Here is a 19,068-nt window from a genome sequence, read left to right as displayed (position 1 = left end):
TAGGTTAGTGACTGGCCCAAAGTCACCCAGTGAGTTTCACAGCTGAGTTGAATGGGGACTTGAACCTAGAACTCCCAACACTGTAACGACTACACCACACTGGGTCCTCTGTTCCACACCTGCAATATGGGGGTAATTCCTCTGATCTTCTTTACAAAGTTGTTTTAAGGATTACTGATATAATGAGTCAGGCTGCTGTAGCCCAGGGATGACCACCTGTTGAGTCCACCTGCAGACCCACAGCTTAGTGGTAGAGCACATGCAGAAGGTCCCAACTTCAGACTGCAGCATCTGCCGGTTCAAAAGGCTCTCAGCTAGTATTGAGCATTTCACCCCTCATACTGGAGTCAGTACATAGTCACCATGTGGCTAGTAGCCATTTCCTCACCCCCTTTGTGAATCAAAGCTGCTATTGTTATATGCCTTCAAGTCGATTACGACTTATGGCTACACTATGAATCACTGACCTCCAATAGCATCTGTTATAAACCATCCTATTCAGATCTTGTAAGTTCAGGTGTGTGGCTTCGTTTATAGAATCACTCCATCTCTTGTTCGGCCTTCTGTTTTCCCCCAGCACAATTGTCTTTTCTAGTGAATCAGGTCTTCTCATGATGTGTCCAAAGTATGATAACCTCAGTTTCATCATTTTGGCTTCTACTGACAGTTCTGGTTTAATTTGTTGTAACACCCAATTATTGGTCTTTTTTGTAGTCCATGGTATGCACAAAGCTCTCCTCCAACACCACATTTCAAATGAGTTGATTTTTCTCTTATCTGCTTTTTTCACTGTCCAACTTTCACATCCGTACATAGAGATTGGAAATACCATGGTCTGAATGATGCTGACTTTAGTGTTCAGCAATACATCTTTGCATTTGGGGACCTTTTCTAGTTCTCTCATAGCTGCCCTCCCAAGTCCTAGCCTTCTTCTGATTTCTTGACTATTGTCTCAATTTTGCTTAATGACTGTGTCGAGGTATTGATAATCCTTGACAAGTTCAATGTCCTCATTGTCAACTTTAAAGTTACATAAATCTTCTGTTGTCATTACTTGAGTCTTCTTGACATTCAGCTGTAGTCCTGCTTTTGTCTCTTTTAAAACCATCCAAACTGGTGGCAGCTGGTGGCCATTACTGCCTCTTGAGTTCATCCTCAGTTTAAGTATGCTCTCCGTCTCTCCTGAATCTTCCAGCGCCGTTGGATGTCCATGAGTTCCAGTGTTATAAGAGAGGAAGAAACTCTTCTCTTCCCATGGGTTTAGTTTTCTACTTTTGGAGAACGGCCATACCGCAGATGGCAGAGCATCTGCTTTGCATGCAGAAGGTCCCAGGTTCAATCTCCAGATAGGATTGAGAATTTCCCATTTGAAGCCCTGCAGAGCTGCTGTCCAGAGCTTGGAAAAGTTACTTTTTTAAACTACAATTCCCATCAGCCCCACCCAGCATGGCCCCTGGATTGGGCTGATGGTAGTTAAAAAAAAGTAACTTTTCCAAGCTCTGCCCTCAGAGCGTACAGCAAAGATCTAGAAGATGGACCAAAGGTCCGACTCAGTATAAGGGAGTTTCCCATGAGCCCACAACTGCCTACACTTCCATTGCAACCACTCCGCACTCCTCGATGGGTAAATATTGAATCGCCAACATCAGAGCCCAGAAGGGCTTGTTTCCTTCTCCCTTTTTGGCCACGCCCCCCGCCTTCGGCCACACCCAAGCAAGGACGTCCTCCTCCTCCCTCTTTTTCTTACTTCCCCACCTCCGCCGCTCCTGATAGGCCCACGTGTGCAACCGGCGGCCAATCCGCCGAGGCCACAGCGACGCCACGAGAAAGGAGAGGGCGGGCGCTGAGGCGCGGACGAGGCTATATAAGGAGGTAGTCGCCCTGTGGTGAGGTGGTGTCGTCGTCGGTAAAAACATAAATTAGGTTCTGTGAGGAAGAAAAAGGAAGGCCAGTAGCGATGGAGGAAGCTCGAGCAGAGCCCGCGGAGGCCCGAGAGGCCGAGGTCTCCCTCGTCGTCAAGAGCCCCGCGCAGCGGCACCCGGACCTCCTTCTGACGGCCCGGCGCTCTTGGAGCGTCCGCCGTCTCAAGGATGAGCTCCGCCGACTCCACCCGGACGCGCCGGTGAGCTGGGAGACTCCTTTTCCTAATTGGCACAAGAGCTTTTCTCCTTTTAAAGGAAAAAAAATCTGGCAGTAGACTGCTCCTGAGTGTGGAGGCTCTACTTTTGAGCCTAGATGGAGTCTCCACATTCAGACGCAGCCTATCTCGGAGGAGTTGCGAGAAGGGGATGGGGCGGGCTGTTTTGGCCCTTGTCTTCTGCTGCTTCCAGCTTGGCTGGGGATCGAATTGGGAAAAGGGGGGGGCTTTTTAAAGAGGGAGTGATCTCAGTGGGGGGTGATGTTTGAGAGATTGTGACAGTGACTGATGCCAAATACCAAATTAAACCAGCCTTGCCCAAGGTGGGGAACTCGATGTTTTGCACTGCATACTCTCCATCTATGCAGCTTGGCTGGGGCTGATGGGAGTCGGAGCAACTTGGCTTGTTCCTCCTGCTTGCAGCAGCCTGTTCATCTGGAGGGCTCCATGGTGGGCGAGGTTGCATTAAGCCCACCAGGAAAGGGGCTCTTAATCTCTTCTTTTCCGTACCCCACCCTTTTTTGAAAATTTAGGGTGAGGATGAAATCAAACATAACCTTGAAGAATTGCTATGCCAGTTCAGATCAAGGATCCTTCTGGCTCAGTGATCTGCCTCCTCCAACGGCCAACCAGGTGCCTCTTGGGTGCCCACAAAGGGCATGAAGGCAATAGCTTTTTTCCCCTACTGTTGCTCTGCACTGACAAGTATTTAGTGGTAGACTGCTTCTGAACATGGATGTTGTGTAGTGCCATCAAGGCTAGCGATAAACCTGTTTGAAATCTAAGACCTGACCAGCCTAATCACGGGCTTTGCGTGTTCAGAGGCAATGTGCCACTGAATATCAGTTGCTGGAGAAACTGCGGGAGAGTGTTGTGCTGTCCTTCCTTGCTTGTGGGATTCACATAGGCATCTGGTTGGCCACTGTGGGGAAAGAATGTGCTAGATGGGCCTTTGGTCAGATCTAACAGTGCTCTTAGTGGTATGAAAAAGCATGGCCCTGCTTGCCTTGATGGCATTCAGCAAAGCTCCCATTTTTTAACAAAGGTTGTACTGTTCATAGTACCGGCCATCATTTTCACTGTTGCACCTTTCTTTCATCTTTTCTCCAGTCATGAATATATATATATATATTAGCTTGAAGGTTATTTTCTCTTTCCCACTTGCTTGTTTTATGTATTCATTATGTATCTTGGCCTTTCTCCAATGATTTGACTACATGGGAGTTATCTCTTCCTAAGGGTAGCTTTGGTTGTGAGGTGGTGACTGGCTCAAAGTACCACGGCTGAGGAGGGATTTGTCTCCTTGGTCCAGTGTTTGTTCACTGCACTGACTGTTCTTCCCTTCCCCAGTTCTGCCTCTTCCTTCTTCCTCCTTCTCTTTCTCACTTCCCACATACATTTTTCTGTTGTAAGCTGGTGTCCTGGTTCCTGCAACTTTCTTCCTGTTCAGTTTCTCCCCAGGCATCTTGGCCTGTTTCTCCCACTTAGTGCATCCTATTCTCTTTGTAAAATACCAGGCGATATCTTACATTTCAACCTGAAAGTGAAAATGCTACTTGTTTTTAGCACACTTTTGTGTATAGAATGCCTGTGTTATAACTTCAGTGCAATGCATTAATTTTGATTAAGGTCTTCATTGTTTTCATCTGGGCCTTTGTTCCCCCTTGCTTTTTCTTTGTTTAGTACTGATTTGTATTGCTTTTGCCAACTGTGATTTTTCATCACCTGTGTGTCTTGCATAAGGCACAGTGCAAAAGGCTCATTCCACCAGGGCTGTGGAGTCAGAGTCGTGGAGTTGGAGTCAGGAGCAATTTTGGGTGGAGTCGGAGTCGGTAGGAATGTTCCAATTCCGACTGACTCCGACTCCTTCATAAATGGCAAATGTGTATTAACTAGTAATAACAAATTTACTGTAGTAAAATGGTAGCACAAGGCATTTCATCACCACCACGTGAATCCAGAGCTTGGAAAAGTTACTTTTTTGAATTACAACTCCCATCACCCCCAGGGGTTGGGCTCTGGATTCACGTGATGGTGATGAAATGCCTTGTGCTACCATTTCACTACAGTAAATTTGTTATTACTAGTTAATATACATTTGCCATTTATGAAGGAGTCGGAGTCGGACAGTAGAAAAATAGGAGTCAGAGTCGAAGGTCTGGTGTACCGACTCCACAGCCCTGCGTTCCACATCAGCAAGCCATGTTATGTAACCAAACTGAATCTGGGCACCTCCTAACAGCTGGTTGTTCTGTTCTGAGAGATTAAGCTTCTTTGAGAAGGGTGTTTTCACTCTTCTACCAAACAGGAAATGGTATAATAGCATTTAGTCTTTATTCATTTGTAGCTCTTGATTTATTACAGTTGTCAGTCAAATGCTAAATACCTTACAGGCGGGCCTCGCTTATATGGCAGGTTCCATTCCGGACCCCCGCTGTAAAGCTGAAATCGTCGTAAAGCAGAACCCCATTAAATATAATGGGGTGTGTCGCACGAAAATGACACCAAAATGCCGCAAAAGGGCAAAATCGGCGTTAAAAACGGGGAATCAAAGTCGCCTCATTAGCGGAATGCTGGTAAGCGAAGCCCCGGTAAGCGGAGCCCTCCTGTACTTTGCTCAATACGTGCCCAAGGCAAACAACAGCATCATTTTGTGGTTTACAATGGTCATTCTGTCCAAAGAAGCTTAAAGCAGCAAAAATCCCATTGTAGACATCTAGGCTAAATTTTTTTGTACCATTATTCTCTTTTTCAAAAACTGGTAGACCAGTTTGCTATTTTTGTAGCTTGAAAAAACAAAAAGGTTACTGTTACTTTGACTTGTAGCAAATATTATATTGCAACAGTCATGTCCAAGCTACAGTACTTAAAATTCATAACTGCGTGTAAAGTGTTCTGAAACTAACTCTGGGGGCTTCCCTTTGGACACCATTTCACAATGTTTTGGACACCATTTCACAATGTTTTGGCTTGTTAGCAACAAAGAAAGATGGATCCTTGTCTAGTTTGTGTCTTTATTCATTTTACTAGAATGCATAACTGTTATATTTTGGCACAGCAATTACAATACTGTATGCTAAAATAATATTGAATTATAGCAGCACTAACTTCTGGATTATATACTGGGGTAGGCTAGTGTACCTTAGAATTAGATAAATTCATGGAGGTTAAGGCTGTCAGTAGTTACTAGCCATGATGGCTATGCTCTGCCTCCCTAGTTGGAGGTGGTATGCTTCCAAATACCAGTTGCTGGAAACCACAGGAAGAAGAGGGCTCTTGCGCGCAGGTCCTGCTTGTGGGTTTCCCATTGGGGCATCTGATAGGTCCCTGTGAGAACAGAATGCTGTACTAGATGGACCTTTGGCCTGATCCAGCAGGCTCTTCTTATGTTCTCAGGGCTGATGGCAGTTGGAGTCTTAACAGTTTCTGGATGGCTACAACTAAACCATTGCCAGCTTTAGCATTATGAAAACAAGCCATGTACATTCCTACTCTCAATGTAAAGAGAGGAGATTGGAAGCTTCTACTTTTGTCTTTGAATAAACCACAGTTTCTTGTAAGCAAATTATAGTTTATATCAAACCACCTACAACTTGAAACCATGGTTTTATTCTGATTTATTTGAACAAACTATAGTTGGAATACAGTGTCATGAATGTGGTTGCACTGTATGTAAAACCAACATGGAATGACAGGAGGGAGCTCATGGAAGATCAGTAAAACTGCCTCTTGTTCTTTTCTAATAATGAAAAAGAAATGATCTTCATGTACATCCCCTCCTTTAGCATGGTTTGCGGAAGTGAGTGTGTCTAAGTTTAGAATTTGTAGTCAACCCTCAGGCATGTCCATATCTCTCATAATTTTCAGCCTGGTCAGTTTGAAGTTTTCAATACGTAGAAGTCTGGTTTCACAAGTGACTGGCCATTGCTGTGATCAGAAGCACGAGTTAAAGTTCAAAGTTTTGATTATGAAATCTCCCCAACTGCCTAGTGTAGGGGTTCCCAAACTGTGTCCCACAAATTTCATTTAAGTGGCCTGTGGCATGCCTCTGAAAGAACATTTACAATTTGAATTTGGTGGAATTCAAACTGTAATGCAGTAAAATACAATATAAGAAGTAAAAGAAACAATACAATTAAATCATGCAGTGTCTAGCACAGTGCATGATAACTGTTAAAACAGGCAGTAAAATTATTCAATGGTCTGCCCAGAGCCTTAGCAATTTTCAAGTAGTCTGGGGGGGGGGGGAGAGAGTTTCGGAACCACTAGCCTACAATAACCAGAAATTGATGTCATCGTTTGGAACCAGCTCTTGGCTACAGCCCTAATAATCAAAACCATGGGGCTAAAAATGATTTAAAGGTCTGCTATCAACTTGATGGATATCCATTAACATCAGCATCTAGGCTGCTATTAGGGGCTTGTATTTGGAACCCCATAAATGGAAGTTGAGTCTTCCTTTTCAATACGGCTCAGTCACTAGGTTGATGAAACAGCTGTGAAGTCTTGGGTGTAGTAACATCTGAAACTTCATTTTCCTTTTTGGAAAATGTGTTTCCCCAAAAGGTCATCTCTGAGCCAGGTATCCAACCTGCCAGCATACATCCGGCCTTCCTCTTAACAATCCAAATAGCAAAGCCCAAGTGTAGTTTCCAAGCCTAGCCACTACTGAGGATCTTAAAAAGGCATTCCAGCCAACTTATATGCAGTACAAAGCTATTGCATGAGGAGGGTAAGCTGAAATGCAGGTAGGTTGGCTGGTGGAAGAATGTGGCACAAATGCTCCAAGACAGACAAGTAGGCTGGGTTTTTTGGGTGTTGCTTTTTTGAGTGAAGGTACTTTGATAAGATGGAAGTTCAGAAAAAATGTACATGTTATGTTTATAAGAACCTAAACATGGATCTTAATTCAACAAAATGGATCTTGACCACTGTGTTCTCTTCCTTTTAAAGCCTGAAGACGCTCAGAGATTGATTTATTCCGGGAAGTTGTTGCAAGACCATCTTTACTTGCAGGAAGTGCTTGTTAAGGTACTTAAATGCTACATGGTGACACTGCTTTTGTTAACTGTAGTGGAGCAGCAAGTAAATGTAAGCAACTGAATCCTTGCTTGAAACTTTACTTTGGTTTGTATTTCAGCAGGAGATGGTGCACGCTTTCCACCTGGTGTGCAACTCAAAGAATCCGCCAACATGGCAAGAAACTGATGTCAAGGTATTCATAACTGGATAAGTACTTTTGATTTCTACTCTATCTTTATCTAAAATATCAGCTTATGAGATATCGAGCTGGAATGTCGGAGCACAATCTAGTTATCGTTACCCTGGGAGCTATTACTACAGTCTTGCAAGAACATGGGCATTGTCTTACTATGTAGGTTCATCTAGCCCAGCACCTGTTTCTAGTAGTGTCCTGGGAAACTCACTGTTAGGCTGAGGAGCACATTGCTAAGAACATAAAAACCAACAACAAAAAAATCTATAAATACATTCAAAGCAGGAGACCATCTAGGGAGGCGATTGGACCCTTGGATGATAAGGGAGTCAAAGGTGTACTAAAGAATGATAAGGAGATTGCAGAGAAGCTAAATGAATTCTTTGCATCTGTCTTCACAGTGGAAGATATAGGGCAGATCCCTGAACCTGAACTAACATTTGCAGGAAGGGATTCTGAGGAACTGAGACAAATAGTGGTAACGAGAGAGGAAGTTCTAGGCTTAATGGACAATATAAAAACTGACAAATCACCGGGCCCGGATGGCATCCACCCGAGAGTTCCCAAAGAACTCAGATGTGTAATTGCTGATCTGCTAACTAAAATATGTAACTTGTCCCTCGGGTCCTCCTCCGTGCCTGAGGACTGGAAAGTGGCAAATGTAACGCCAATATTCAAAAAGGGATCCAGTGGGGATCCCGGAAATTCCAGGCCAGTTAGCTTAACTTCTGTCCCTGGAAAACTGGTAGAAAGTATTATTAAAGCTAGATTAACTAAGCACATAGAAGAACAAGCCTTGCTGAAGCAGAGCCAGCATGGCTTCTGCAAGGGAAAGTCCTGTCTCAGTAACCTATTAGAATTCTTTGAGAGTGTCAACAAGCATATAGATAGAGGTGATCCAGTGGACATAGTGTACTTAGACTTTCAAAAAGCTTTTGACAAGGTACCTCACCAAAGACTTCTGAGGAAGCTTAGCAGTCGTGGAATAAGAGGAGAGGTCCTCTTGTGGATAAGGAATTGGTTAAGAAGCAGAAAGCAGAGAGTAGGAATAAACAGACAGTTCTCCCAATGGAGGGCTGTAGAAAGTGGAGTCCCTCAAGGATCGGTATTGGGACCTGTACTTTTCAACTTGTTCATTAATGACCTAGAATTAGGAGTGAGCAGTGAAGTGGCCAAGTTTGCTGACGACACTAACTTGTTCAGGGTTGTTAAAACAAAAAGGGATTGCGAAGAGCTCCAAAAAGACCTCTCCAAACTGAGTGAATGGGCGGAAAAATGGCAAATGCAGTTCAATATAAACAAGTGTAAAATTATGCATATTGGAGCAAAAAATCTGAATTTCACATATACGCTTATGGGGTCTGAACTGGCGGTGACCGACCAGGAGAGAGACCTCGGGGTTGTAGTGGACAGCACGATGAAAATGTCTACCCAGTGTGCGGCAGCTGTGAAAAAGGCGAATTCCATGCTAGCGATCATTAGGAAAGGTATTGAAAATAAAACAGCCAATATCATAATGCCGTTGTATAAATCTATGGTGCGGCCGCATTTGGAATACTGTGTACAGTTCTGGTCGCCTCATCTCAAAAAGGATATTATAGAGTTGGAAAAGGTTCAGAGGAGGGCAACCAGAATGATCAAGGGGATGGAGCGACTCCCTTACGAGGAAAGGTTGCAGCATTTGGGGCTTTTTAGTTTAGAGAAAAGGCGGGTCAGAGGAGACATGATAGAAGTGTATAAAATTATGCATGGCATTGAGAAAGTGGATAGAGAAAAGTTCTTCTCCCTCTCTCATAATACTAGAACTCGTGGACATTCAAAGAAGCTGAATGTTGGAAGATTCAGGACAGACAAAAGGAAGTACTTCTTTACTCATCGCATAGTTAAACTATGGAATTTGCTCCCACAAGATGCAGTAATGGCCACCAGCTTGGACGGCTTTAAAAGAAGATTAGACAAATTCATGGAGGACCTATCATTCATGATAGGCTATCAATGGAGGCTATCAATGGCTACTAGCTGTGATGGCTGTGCTGTGCCACCCTAGTCAGAGGCAGCATGCCTCTGAAAACCAGTTGCCGGAAGCCTCAGGAGGGGAGAGTGTTCTTGCACTCGGGTCCTGCTTGCGGGCTTCCCCCAGGCACCTGGTTGGCCACTGTGAGAACAGGATGCTGGACTAGATGGGCCACTGGCCTGATCCAGCAGGCTCTTCTTATGTTCTTATGTAACCACCCCTAGAAGTATGCTGCCTTTGAATATAGCAGCTTTGTTTTTAGCTGTCATGGCTAATACACAATCCTCTAGAAATTGAACTCTTCAATTAAAAACCGTCTAAACTAGTGGCCATCAGTGAAACCTTTGAAAATCAGAAGTAGACTGTAATATTGGCTGACAGAAGTACTGCTGTTTCTGTCCTGAATCAGCTCATTTTCAACCAGAATTTAGTGTTTCAGATAATAAATTCCCTGTGTCCACTTTCCACACCACTTCTTTTTTTTTTAATCTTGTAATTATATTATCCCTGCTACTGGTCTATAGCAGCCGATACGATAAAAATGGTGTGCATGATGTTGGTAGCTGGCACTCACGTGTTAATGCATGAGAATCTCTTCAGGACTAGTTTTGTGCAATTGTGGAAAACAGCAGCTAAACATTAGCTGCGTAGATTAATAAAAAGTCCCAGCTTAACAATTTCAAGTTTTTGTTTGTGATGATGGTTATTGTTGTCAAAATATTGAAGTAATTGCTGGGGAACAGAGGGAAGCTGTGTGTATGGGGATATTGCAGCATAGGTTATGCCTTCAATTGATTCTACTTAAATAATTGTCAGATGTTACTATGCTTGCTATGTACACATGTGTCTATGCATATCTGAAAGATCGGTTGTCAGTCTAGTTCGGGTGTGGGGCACCTTGGGCTCTCCAGAAATTACTCCCATCATCCCTGTCCTTGTTTGCTTGGGCTGATGGGAATTGTAGTTCAGCAACATCTAGAGGGCCAAAGGTTCCTCACACCCAGCCTAGTAGAACTGGCCCAGACACCAACACATTTACAAAAACGCACAGGAGCACAGTGTGCGTAAACTTTAGTAATTTTGGGGGGCAGCGTACACTCATAAGGTACTTTTGGAGGGAGCAACAGAGATGAAATCAGAGCTTCCCAGAACAGGAGTTTTTATTGGAAAGCTAAAAGGAAAACTGGTGTAAATTACTGAAGTTTTCTCCCAGAAGGGAGAGGTGGAAAGAGGATGTCAAAGCAAGTCAAGGGTGGTTGCATGGTGGTGATTCAGTGTATGGGACGAAAGGGACAGGGCTGAAACAGTGGAAGCTGGTGAGAAAGAACTGTGGAGGAAGCAAGTTATACCTCTTCTTCCTTATGATCTGTCTGAAAACTGTGTTAAAGGGAGGGGAAACTCCCGTGCAGACATACTCTGAAGTCTCAGATATTGAATGTTTTGCTTTAGGTTGCTGAAGCCAAGCATCAGCCAGCAGCATTTAGCCACAAGCCACCTCTGCTTCCTTCAGCTCACGCTTGGAGTCAAAGGGAAACCCCCTGCAACCAGCCCCCTGCCACAGAGAATGATGGTGATAGGTAGGTATGATACACATGAAAATCAGCCAGTTTGTGAGTGACAGATAGCCCTTCAAATACTCCTGTGTGCATGTTCGAGGTGGCACTTCACAGGCATCCACATAACCCATTTGCCAGCAGCAGGTGCCCCTGGCCTTTCCAACAGTGCACATCCTCTCCTGTGAGGTATTGCTTGCACTTTGGTTTGGGGAAGGCAAAGAGCATCAGTGCAAATGGGAGAAATGCCTGGCTCTCTCCTTCAAGCCCTCTGCACTTTTCAGAAGGCTGGAGAGAGAGATATACAACTTGTTTCATCCCACAGTGCAAATGAAGAAATTCCTGCCATCTCCCTCAAGCCAGCTTGGCATGTGAGAGTCCTTGGGGGAGGGGAGGGAATTGGTGGTAAGCATAAGCAGTCGGGCTAGTAAGCAAAGCCAAATATTTGTGAACCCGTAGTGCAGGGGTAGCCAATGTGGCACCCTGCAGATGTTGGATAACTGCTCCCAATATCCCTGATCACTGGTTGTGCTTGCTGAGGCTGCTGGGAGTTATAGTTCAGCAACACCTTGTTGGCTTTCCCTGCCCTAGTACTTCAAGCTGTTTTTTCCCCAATAAAAATTTGACTGCAACACAGTTTAACTATTCCTTCTGGTTCTCCAGTGATTTAGTTATTTAAAAGATTTTTATTTTGCTCTTCAGCTAAAGAAGGCTTCCAGAGCAGCTTACAAATATCAGGACAGGCCCTGCCCTCAGGCTTACACTCTAAAAGATGTGGCACAAATGGATTTTTTTGGGGGGGAGGGGCGAGGACACTCAGGCCCTAGTTCCTTGTTACAAGAACTCTGCAACTTGATGGAAAGAGTTTGTGGAGAGGAGGAGACAAAAATTATCAGTCTTTCAGCAGATCTGATGGAGAGGCCCTGTTGTGTCATCTCTCTGCTTCCCTGACTTGATAAAATCATAAGTTAAATACCAATAACAAATCCCTGGTCTGCAGCATACGGCATTAAAAATCCTTGCCACATGCCTTTCATTGAGGGTGAGGGAGAAATAATAGCGGTGTACCTGTCCTGATTAAGCATCTTTTGTGTTCCTCTGAATCAGCTCTCAACCAGCACGGCGCTCCTTTCAAGACATGAACCCTGGCTATTCATCATACACAAGATATCACATGCTGCAGTTATGGTTCCAACAGCTTTATGCAAGGCAGTACTACATGCAATAGTAAGTTGCCATCTTTGTTTTGATCTTTGTTTTACAAGCAGTTGAATGCCACATATTCCTTGGCAACTGCCAGGCTTTCATCAGGTGTGATGTGGCTGAAAACCCTCCCCCGTTATATTTTTTTGAGTTTTGCAGTACAAAACAGCTAACAGTAACATTATAACAAATCTTGAGAATCAGGTAGCAAAGTATACTGGTAACATACTGGATTTTACATTTTTATCACTGTCAATTGTCTTGAAAAGACCCAGAGTTAGTCATATCACAAACAAACTCCAGTAGTGCTTGGTCATTCACTGAATCAAATGCAGTCTTGAAGATTAAACAGTGCTTCTGTTTTACAGCCAAAAAAAAGAAAAGATTGCCTTGCTATTGTGAGGCTGCAAACGTGACTTTTTCCTGCACGCCAGGTGAACTTTCACTTGCTTTCTAACTGAGCTTATTGCTTTTCTATTGCATTCAGCATGGCTGCCAGTGCTGCTTCTGGTGACGTATCCTCTGCTCGAAGTGCGCAGGAGATCCCAGTGGCCCCAGTTGCTGCTCCAGCTCCTCTTCCTGGACCATTTCCTGCTGAAAACCAGCCAGGAAATCAAGATATTCCCCCTCGGGTAAACCCAGGAGTCAATCAAAACCTTCGGATGAATGCCCAGGGAGGTCCTCTGATGGAAGAAGATGAAGAAGTCAATCGGGACTGGCTGGACTGGCTCTACTCGGCAACCCTGTTCTATGTGTTCATCAACATTGTTTATTTCTACTCCAGTATGAGCAGGCTTCTCATGGTGATGGTGGGCACCGTACTGATGTACCTGTAAGTGTGTTATGGCCTAATCTTACTACTTTCATGTCATTCCTCTAATCTAGGTTCACATCATTTGAAAATAAATATCTGTTGGGGAGACTAATGACCTGTTTGGACATTACATTAAAGGGTGATTAAAGTCTTAGGCTTAGATGCCCCTCCTTCCTTCAACACGTCTATGAGGAGAAATTCAGAAGAACACTCCCTAGGAAAGTAGGAAGCTGCCTTCTACTGTGTCACATCCTTGGTCAATCTAGCTCAATATTGTCTTCACTGACTGGAAGCAGCTCTCCAGGATTTCAGGCAGGGTTCTCTCAAAGCCATACCTGGAGTTGCTTGGGGATTAAGCCCTGCGCCCTAATTGACAAAACCAACCAGATATTGCCATTATCATCCACTGGAGGGAAACTGCTTAGATTAAACCATGGCTTATTAACATGTCAGGATCATAAAACACAAGTAAATCAGGTTTATTTCAGGTAACTGGAATCATTCCCACCTGCCTGTGAGTTTGGACACAACAGCGAACTCTCCCCAGTGTTCTGCATCCTTATAATTGCAAGGCAACATCCAGGACAGTGGAAAAGCAAAAACATCCCTTTAGGATGGAATTGATGTGTAGAATATGGGAGTGGAGATAAATTATTGAATTGAATGATCCTTTGAAACATACTAAGGGTTTTTTGTTTTTTAATTAATAGTTGGGTTTCAACATATATCAGACAAAGTTGAAAGGGGCAGAAATAGAGTTCTTGTTACTATGAAACTTTAGAGGAAAAAGGCTAAATGGAAATCTGTTACGTTTTTGAGGTTTCTTCATGCATAGGAAGCCTTTCATAAGGTACATGTAATTATGAGTGTAATGTGAATTTTTATAAATAAGTGTATTGACATAAAAATGAGAAGGAGGGGTGGAGTTTCAGATGTATTCTGCTTCAAACCTTTGACAGCTTATTTCTGTCAGGACACTGTCCCATTACTTTTTTTGCAGGACGGTGTCCTGACATGAAAACCTTACATAAGTCTGCAGTGTGTATTCCGGATTGCTTTTTTGAACAGTCTGATTTGTTCTGCTGATCTTACTTCTTGCTAGTTTTTGCATAGAAAAAGAAGCTGGGTTTAAAATAGAAAGGGACAGCTTCCTATCACCTGGCTGGTGGGGAGCATATGTGAGCAGCCCCCACCACAGCACATAAAGCTACATATCTGAACAGATTCACAAGCTGTGTGCTGGCAAACGTGATTTCTGCAACCCCCTAAAATAGCTATAAGGTTGCTAGTACTTTGCTCATTGACATCTAACAAAATACCACTTACGAAGATTACAGAAGAAGCATGCACCACAGATATAAATAGCTTGCTTTGCAGCCTGTTATCCATTTCACTGTTGCACACAGAAGCATGCAGGCTAAATATCGACATCTGAACAGGGCTTATTAAACTCTCCTTTGTATGTTTTTATCATCTGTGGAACAGTAATATAGGCAGTAGTGGAGGGGCAAATTGAGAAGTGCAGGGTCCGTTCATGAGTCATGCCATGCCCCTTCGCAGCCTCTCCCTCTCTCACACACACACACACATGCTACCTGAGCACCCTCCCTTCAGGAAGTATGCACACCTGCTAGTGATGGGATCTGCAGCCACCACGGATTAGCTGCCGATCTGTGGCCTCCATGCAGGATGATGTGGGAGAGGAGGCCCTGCAGCCAAACAGTAGAGTAATAGCCTCTGCAGGGCCAGACCACGGAGCAGGAAGAGGAACAGGAAGAGGAAGAGCCACACTGCGGGGAAAGAGACAGGCTGCAGTCTGGGGTGGGTGAATATCCACTTATTACTGACCCCCTCCCCCATGTTGGAATTAAGCAGATTTTTTGCCCACCCCAGACTGCAGCCTGACTCTTACCCAAGGTGTGGTGCCTCCTGCTCCTGTTTCTCTTCCTCCTCTGTGGTCTGGCCCTGCTGTGGAGGCTGTTGCTGAGGCCTCTGCTCTGTCGTTCACCCCAAGGGACCCTCCTCTTGCCTGCTCTGGTGGCGGAGGAGTGGTGGATCAGAGGGGGTCAGGAGGGGGCTGCCTGCAAAAAAAAAAATAACAGGACTACACAGCTGAATGTAGGCTGTTCTGTACTGTACCAAAAACAGTTTTTATGCAATAACAACAAAATAGCTATTCATCTTCTGCAGTTTGTTAGTAAACTTGGCTAGACAACCATTCAATTTATATTGGCATCCCTTAAAAGGGACACAGATCCGAGCAAAACAACTATCTTGCAGTGTGGCCTCATTTTGGCCTTAAAACATTTTCCCCCTGAAAGTCACATTATAAATGTCATGCAGTGAACAGTACTTCCACAGCCTTCTGTGAAATAACTTGAAAGGCTTGTACAGCAAATTAATGGCTCACCTCCAGTTCTGGAATATTAGACAGAGACTCTTCTCCATGCTGCCAAACGTTACCTTGACAGGATTCTTTTTTTGATCAGGCTTCCTTTGGGCATTATCTTACACCTTACTGGTTTTTCTTCTCAGGCACCAGGTTGGGTGGTTTCCTTTCAGGCGGAGGCCAGTTCAGCCTGCTGAGAACAATATTCCTCGCCACGCTGTTGTTAACCAAGACCAAAACAATAATTTACAGGTAAATTCCTGATGGGATCAAACTTCAGTCATAAGCACATTTTTGAATGTTCATTCTTGAGGCTCTTGAATTGAACCTTTCAGCCCAAACCTCAGAATTAAAGCCACTCATTCAAAGGGACTTCCTTCCTGGATAATTAAGCATGCTTAGGGCTTCAGCCCTCATCTCGATATTCTTTCTAAAACATTTCTGTATGTTTGGTCCATATAAGTGGCATTTTTGTTCTATACATTGCTCTGCGCAATAAAATAATTCAAGATTATACATAATTCAGTATATACTGTATTGACTACCGCTTGTCAGAGTAGATGTTTAAGATGTTGAATCATTTGTTAGGCAGCCTCCTGAATTGGTGGGACTGTCTCTACCACGTAATGTGCTCTCTGCACTGTATTGGAGAACCAGAGCCGGGTAGGACCACATGTTTTGATCCTTTAGGGGTTAGGCATCTCCTTTCCTAGACAGCTAAACAGTCTGCAGCTCCTGGCTCTTCCTGTTGACTGAAGGATTTGGAGATTGTGGGAAATGTCCACTGCCCAGGCCCTAGTTGTTGTTGCTGTGGTTTTTCCAACATCAGATGAGTTGCAGTCTGTCTGAAATAACGCAGCAACTGACTGTTAACTCAGGAATGGCTTATGAGGTCCAAGTGTTACTCCCAAGTTCTAATATGTGCCTGGAAAGCAGATTGCTCCCAGCTTCTGATGGAGCCCTTGCATGAAGTGCTTTCCTTTCATACAAGCCGCTGGTGGAAGAGATGAGCAGAGGAAAAAGAAAGGACACCCCTCCACTCACAGTTCTATGTGCCATCCTTTGGACCCCCTGGGAAACTTGCCAGACTAAATTTGCTGTAGCCTGAAACAGAGTGTGTGCAGTGCAGCTGAATGGGACACAACTGTAGTCAGCCTGAGGAAACTATCCACCTTAGTGCCTCCCCATAAAAACAAACCTACAGTGACACAATAGGGTGATGTCAGTAGATTCCAGGAGCCCTCTTTGTTGTGAGATCATGGGGGTGATCTGTGAATTTGTATGAGCCCTGGGTGAGAGCCAGAGTGAGTGCATGGAGTCCTGACTGAACAGAAGAGTGCCTGCGGTGTTGAATGGGAAGGTATGTCAGAAGGAGAGGGAATTGATATCAGTCTGTATTAGTAATTTGTATTGTTTTTATTGTGTATTTTTGTAACACTTGTTTTAGTTTCCTGTAGTTTTTTAGAGACATTTTTATATATTAAGTGGTATTGAAACAGTCTAATAAATGAACTAATACAGTGTGCATAACCACATGTATCAAGTTCATGTTACTTATGATATAATAAACCTACATTTGGTGATATTTTCAATTGACTAAAGTCATACAGGAAAAAAAATAACACTGCATACCTTCAACTAGGTGGAAGAAGGTCACTTATTGATACTCTTGGGGAAGCATCTTGGAATATTTAAACCTTGCTCTTTCCTTGGTTTAGCAGGAGGAAAATCTGGGGGAACAGAGTGAAATGGAGGCATCTGACACCACACCAGAGAGTCAGCCAGCAGCATCTTCATTTATGAGCACTGCCTGGCTATTCTTCAAGACTTTCTTTGCATCCCTGCTGCCAGAAGGGCCTGCAGCCGTGGCCAACTAACTGGCTGCTTAGCCACACAAATAGCCAGTCACTACAGCTGTTCGCTGACCATGGACCGGACAGTGCACCAGCTTGAATGTTGAAGTGGCCAAGTGTCATCGGACAAAAAGGAAATAATCTGCATTCAGAAAGCAAAAGACAGATGTAACAGTCACTAGACCAAAATACAGTGGTGGTCCAGAGCTCCAATGAATTGTATGGTAGACATTGAAGGAGGGCCTACAGCATTGTGTAATTCTGTACTTAATGTAAGTAAGACTGTTGGTGGGCCAAGAGTGAGAGAAGCAGATTGCTTCTGCCAGTGTAACTTGATTCCTTTTGGAATGAATCTGATGCTTTTAATTACACTGAGTGTAGTATCTTATGCAACCAGTGAATTGCTAGATATGTATTATAAGAATTTTACAGGGAAGATTTATGCCAAAAATAAAAGCCAATAATAAATGTATGGAGATGTTTGTGTAAATAGCTTCCTACAAAAGAGAAAACTGAGCCTATTATACTTAACAGTATAGCAAGACCCCCCCCCCGGGTTCATAACAAGAACCTTTATCTGGTTTCTCTAATTTGAGTAATCACATGGATCCAAGCATTCTTTCTTGGATAAATCTATTGTGACCTCTCCCAGGCTGTTTTCCATTAGGGCTTCTGATATTCATTTAGTCAAAAATTGTCAGCTACTTTTGCCATCACATTACAAACTCAAGAGATTTCCGTGAACTGGAGTTTTTTGCAAGCAAGACTTAGAAAGATGGCCTCTCTCCCTTCATGCTGGCGCTTTGGTTGAATTTCAGGCGTAAACTAATTCTCTGCATACTGGTTTTCTGTGTGTTGCATTAAAATGTTTTTTTCAAGTCTTCCAAAACAGCTCTCTAAAACATGCATTATGTTACTACCTTAATATCTAGTGGTTTATATTTGAAACTATGCATGTACCTGTGCAAGTATAAAAATGATCCGAGAAAGGGAGTGATTAGGTACTGAAAATGTCGCATTCACTTTTTAAAGCTTGTGCTTTTAAATAAAGTTGCCTAAAAACAGTACATTTAGTGCCTTTGGGCTCTGGAGACATTTTCCCTTTGCTGCTGCTTCTCTTGGAGGCATTCATCATGCTTCCATTTCTGCTGCCTCTTGGCCTGTTCCTCCTTCCAGAACTCCATGAGTTTGCAATGTGAATTTTTTCAGCTCAGGGATAACTTTTCTTAGATGGTCTACATATATGACCATTGTCCTATGTATACATTGTGATTTTCAAATGATGCTGACCTTTGTATTTTCACTATTGCAGATTGTAAGTTGCAAACCTTCATATCTACTTTATGTTACAAACTTCATCTGTACAGGACCACTTTTTCTTGTATATTATCTATTGAACAAAGTTTAACATGTGATGGCTCAGTTTTATTAAACTTAGATATTGCTGTCCCAACCATTCATTTGTTGGTCACTACATAGATAAAACATAGCATAACTGAGTGGCTGAGGGTCTGAACCTTCCTACTTCTTATCCTTTATTACTTATCATCTGGCTTGATTATCTGGCGCTCTTTTCCAACCAATTCTAAGAAGTTGAAGGGAATCATCAGTACTAGCATCCTAAAACATAAGAGCCTGCTGGATCACTTTCCCTAACAGTCTCTGGTCAATGCTACTGGCAAGGCTGTGAGAACTTATATTCCTATGATGCCAATAGCTCCCATTTATCGCTTACAGGGATGGAAAAACTCCAGCCTCTCAAACACTTGTGGAAATACAATGCATGTGGTACATCCAAACGCATTCTCAACTAGTGGTAGTAAACTACTGGAGACATTTTGTAGAGAGCAACCATGAAATTTTCCACTTGCCTTGGGGGTGCAGAAGATA

The 19,068-nt window shown here is 43.5% G+C and overlaps 1 protein-coding gene across 2 annotated transcripts; it reads left to right on the top strand.

The window, feature by feature from the left end:
* The first annotated feature begins 1,858 nt into the window (after positions 1 to 1,858).
* Positions 1,859 to 18,634, top strand: HERPUD1 (homocysteine inducible ER protein with ubiquitin like domain 1). 2 transcript variants are annotated; one of them, XM_061593988.1, is made up of 8 exons: positions 1,859 to 2,122; positions 7,091 to 7,168; positions 7,278 to 7,352; positions 10,816 to 10,943; positions 12,027 to 12,146; positions 12,610 to 12,954; positions 15,472 to 15,577; positions 17,047 to 18,634. In XM_061593988.1, the coding sequence occupies exons 1-8, from the start codon at positions 1,958 to 1,960 to the stop codon at positions 17,200 to 17,202; spliced, it is 1,173 nt and encodes a 390-aa protein (XP_061449972.1). In that variant the 5' UTR covers positions 1,859 to 1,957; the 3' UTR covers positions 17,203 to 18,634. The 2 variants fall into 2 exon arrangements, with proteins under 2 accessions (XP_061449972.1, XP_061449970.1); XM_061593986.1 differs by having other exon boundaries at positions 1,861 to 2,122; positions 17,044 to 18,634.
* The last annotated feature ends 434 nt before the right edge of the window (positions 18,635 to 19,068 follow it).

This window comes from Rhineura floridana, chromosome 13, assembly GCF_030035675.1.
Source record: "Rhineura floridana isolate rRhiFlo1 chromosome 13, rRhiFlo1.hap2, whole genome shotgun sequence".
Taxonomy (NCBI): domain Eukaryota; kingdom Metazoa; phylum Chordata; class Lepidosauria; order Squamata; family Rhineuridae; genus Rhineura; species Rhineura floridana.
This window is presented reverse-complemented; position numbering and strand designations above follow the sequence as displayed.

Excerpts from the sequence above, each read along its gene's own strand:
- HERPUD1 (XM_061593986.1), top strand. The coding sequence starts at position 1,958 with ATGGAGGAAGCTCGAGCAGAGCCCGCGGAGGCCCGAGAGGCCGAGGTC. Across the intron at positions 12,147-12,609 it reads AGGCAGTACTACATGCAATA|CATGGCTGCCAGTGCTGCTT; the intron begins GTAAGTTGCCAT and ends TATTGCATTCAG. Across the intron at positions 15,578-17,043 it reads ACCAAAACAATAATTTACAG|CAGGAGGAAAATCTGGGGGA; the intron begins GTAAATTCCTGA and ends TCCTTGGTTTAG.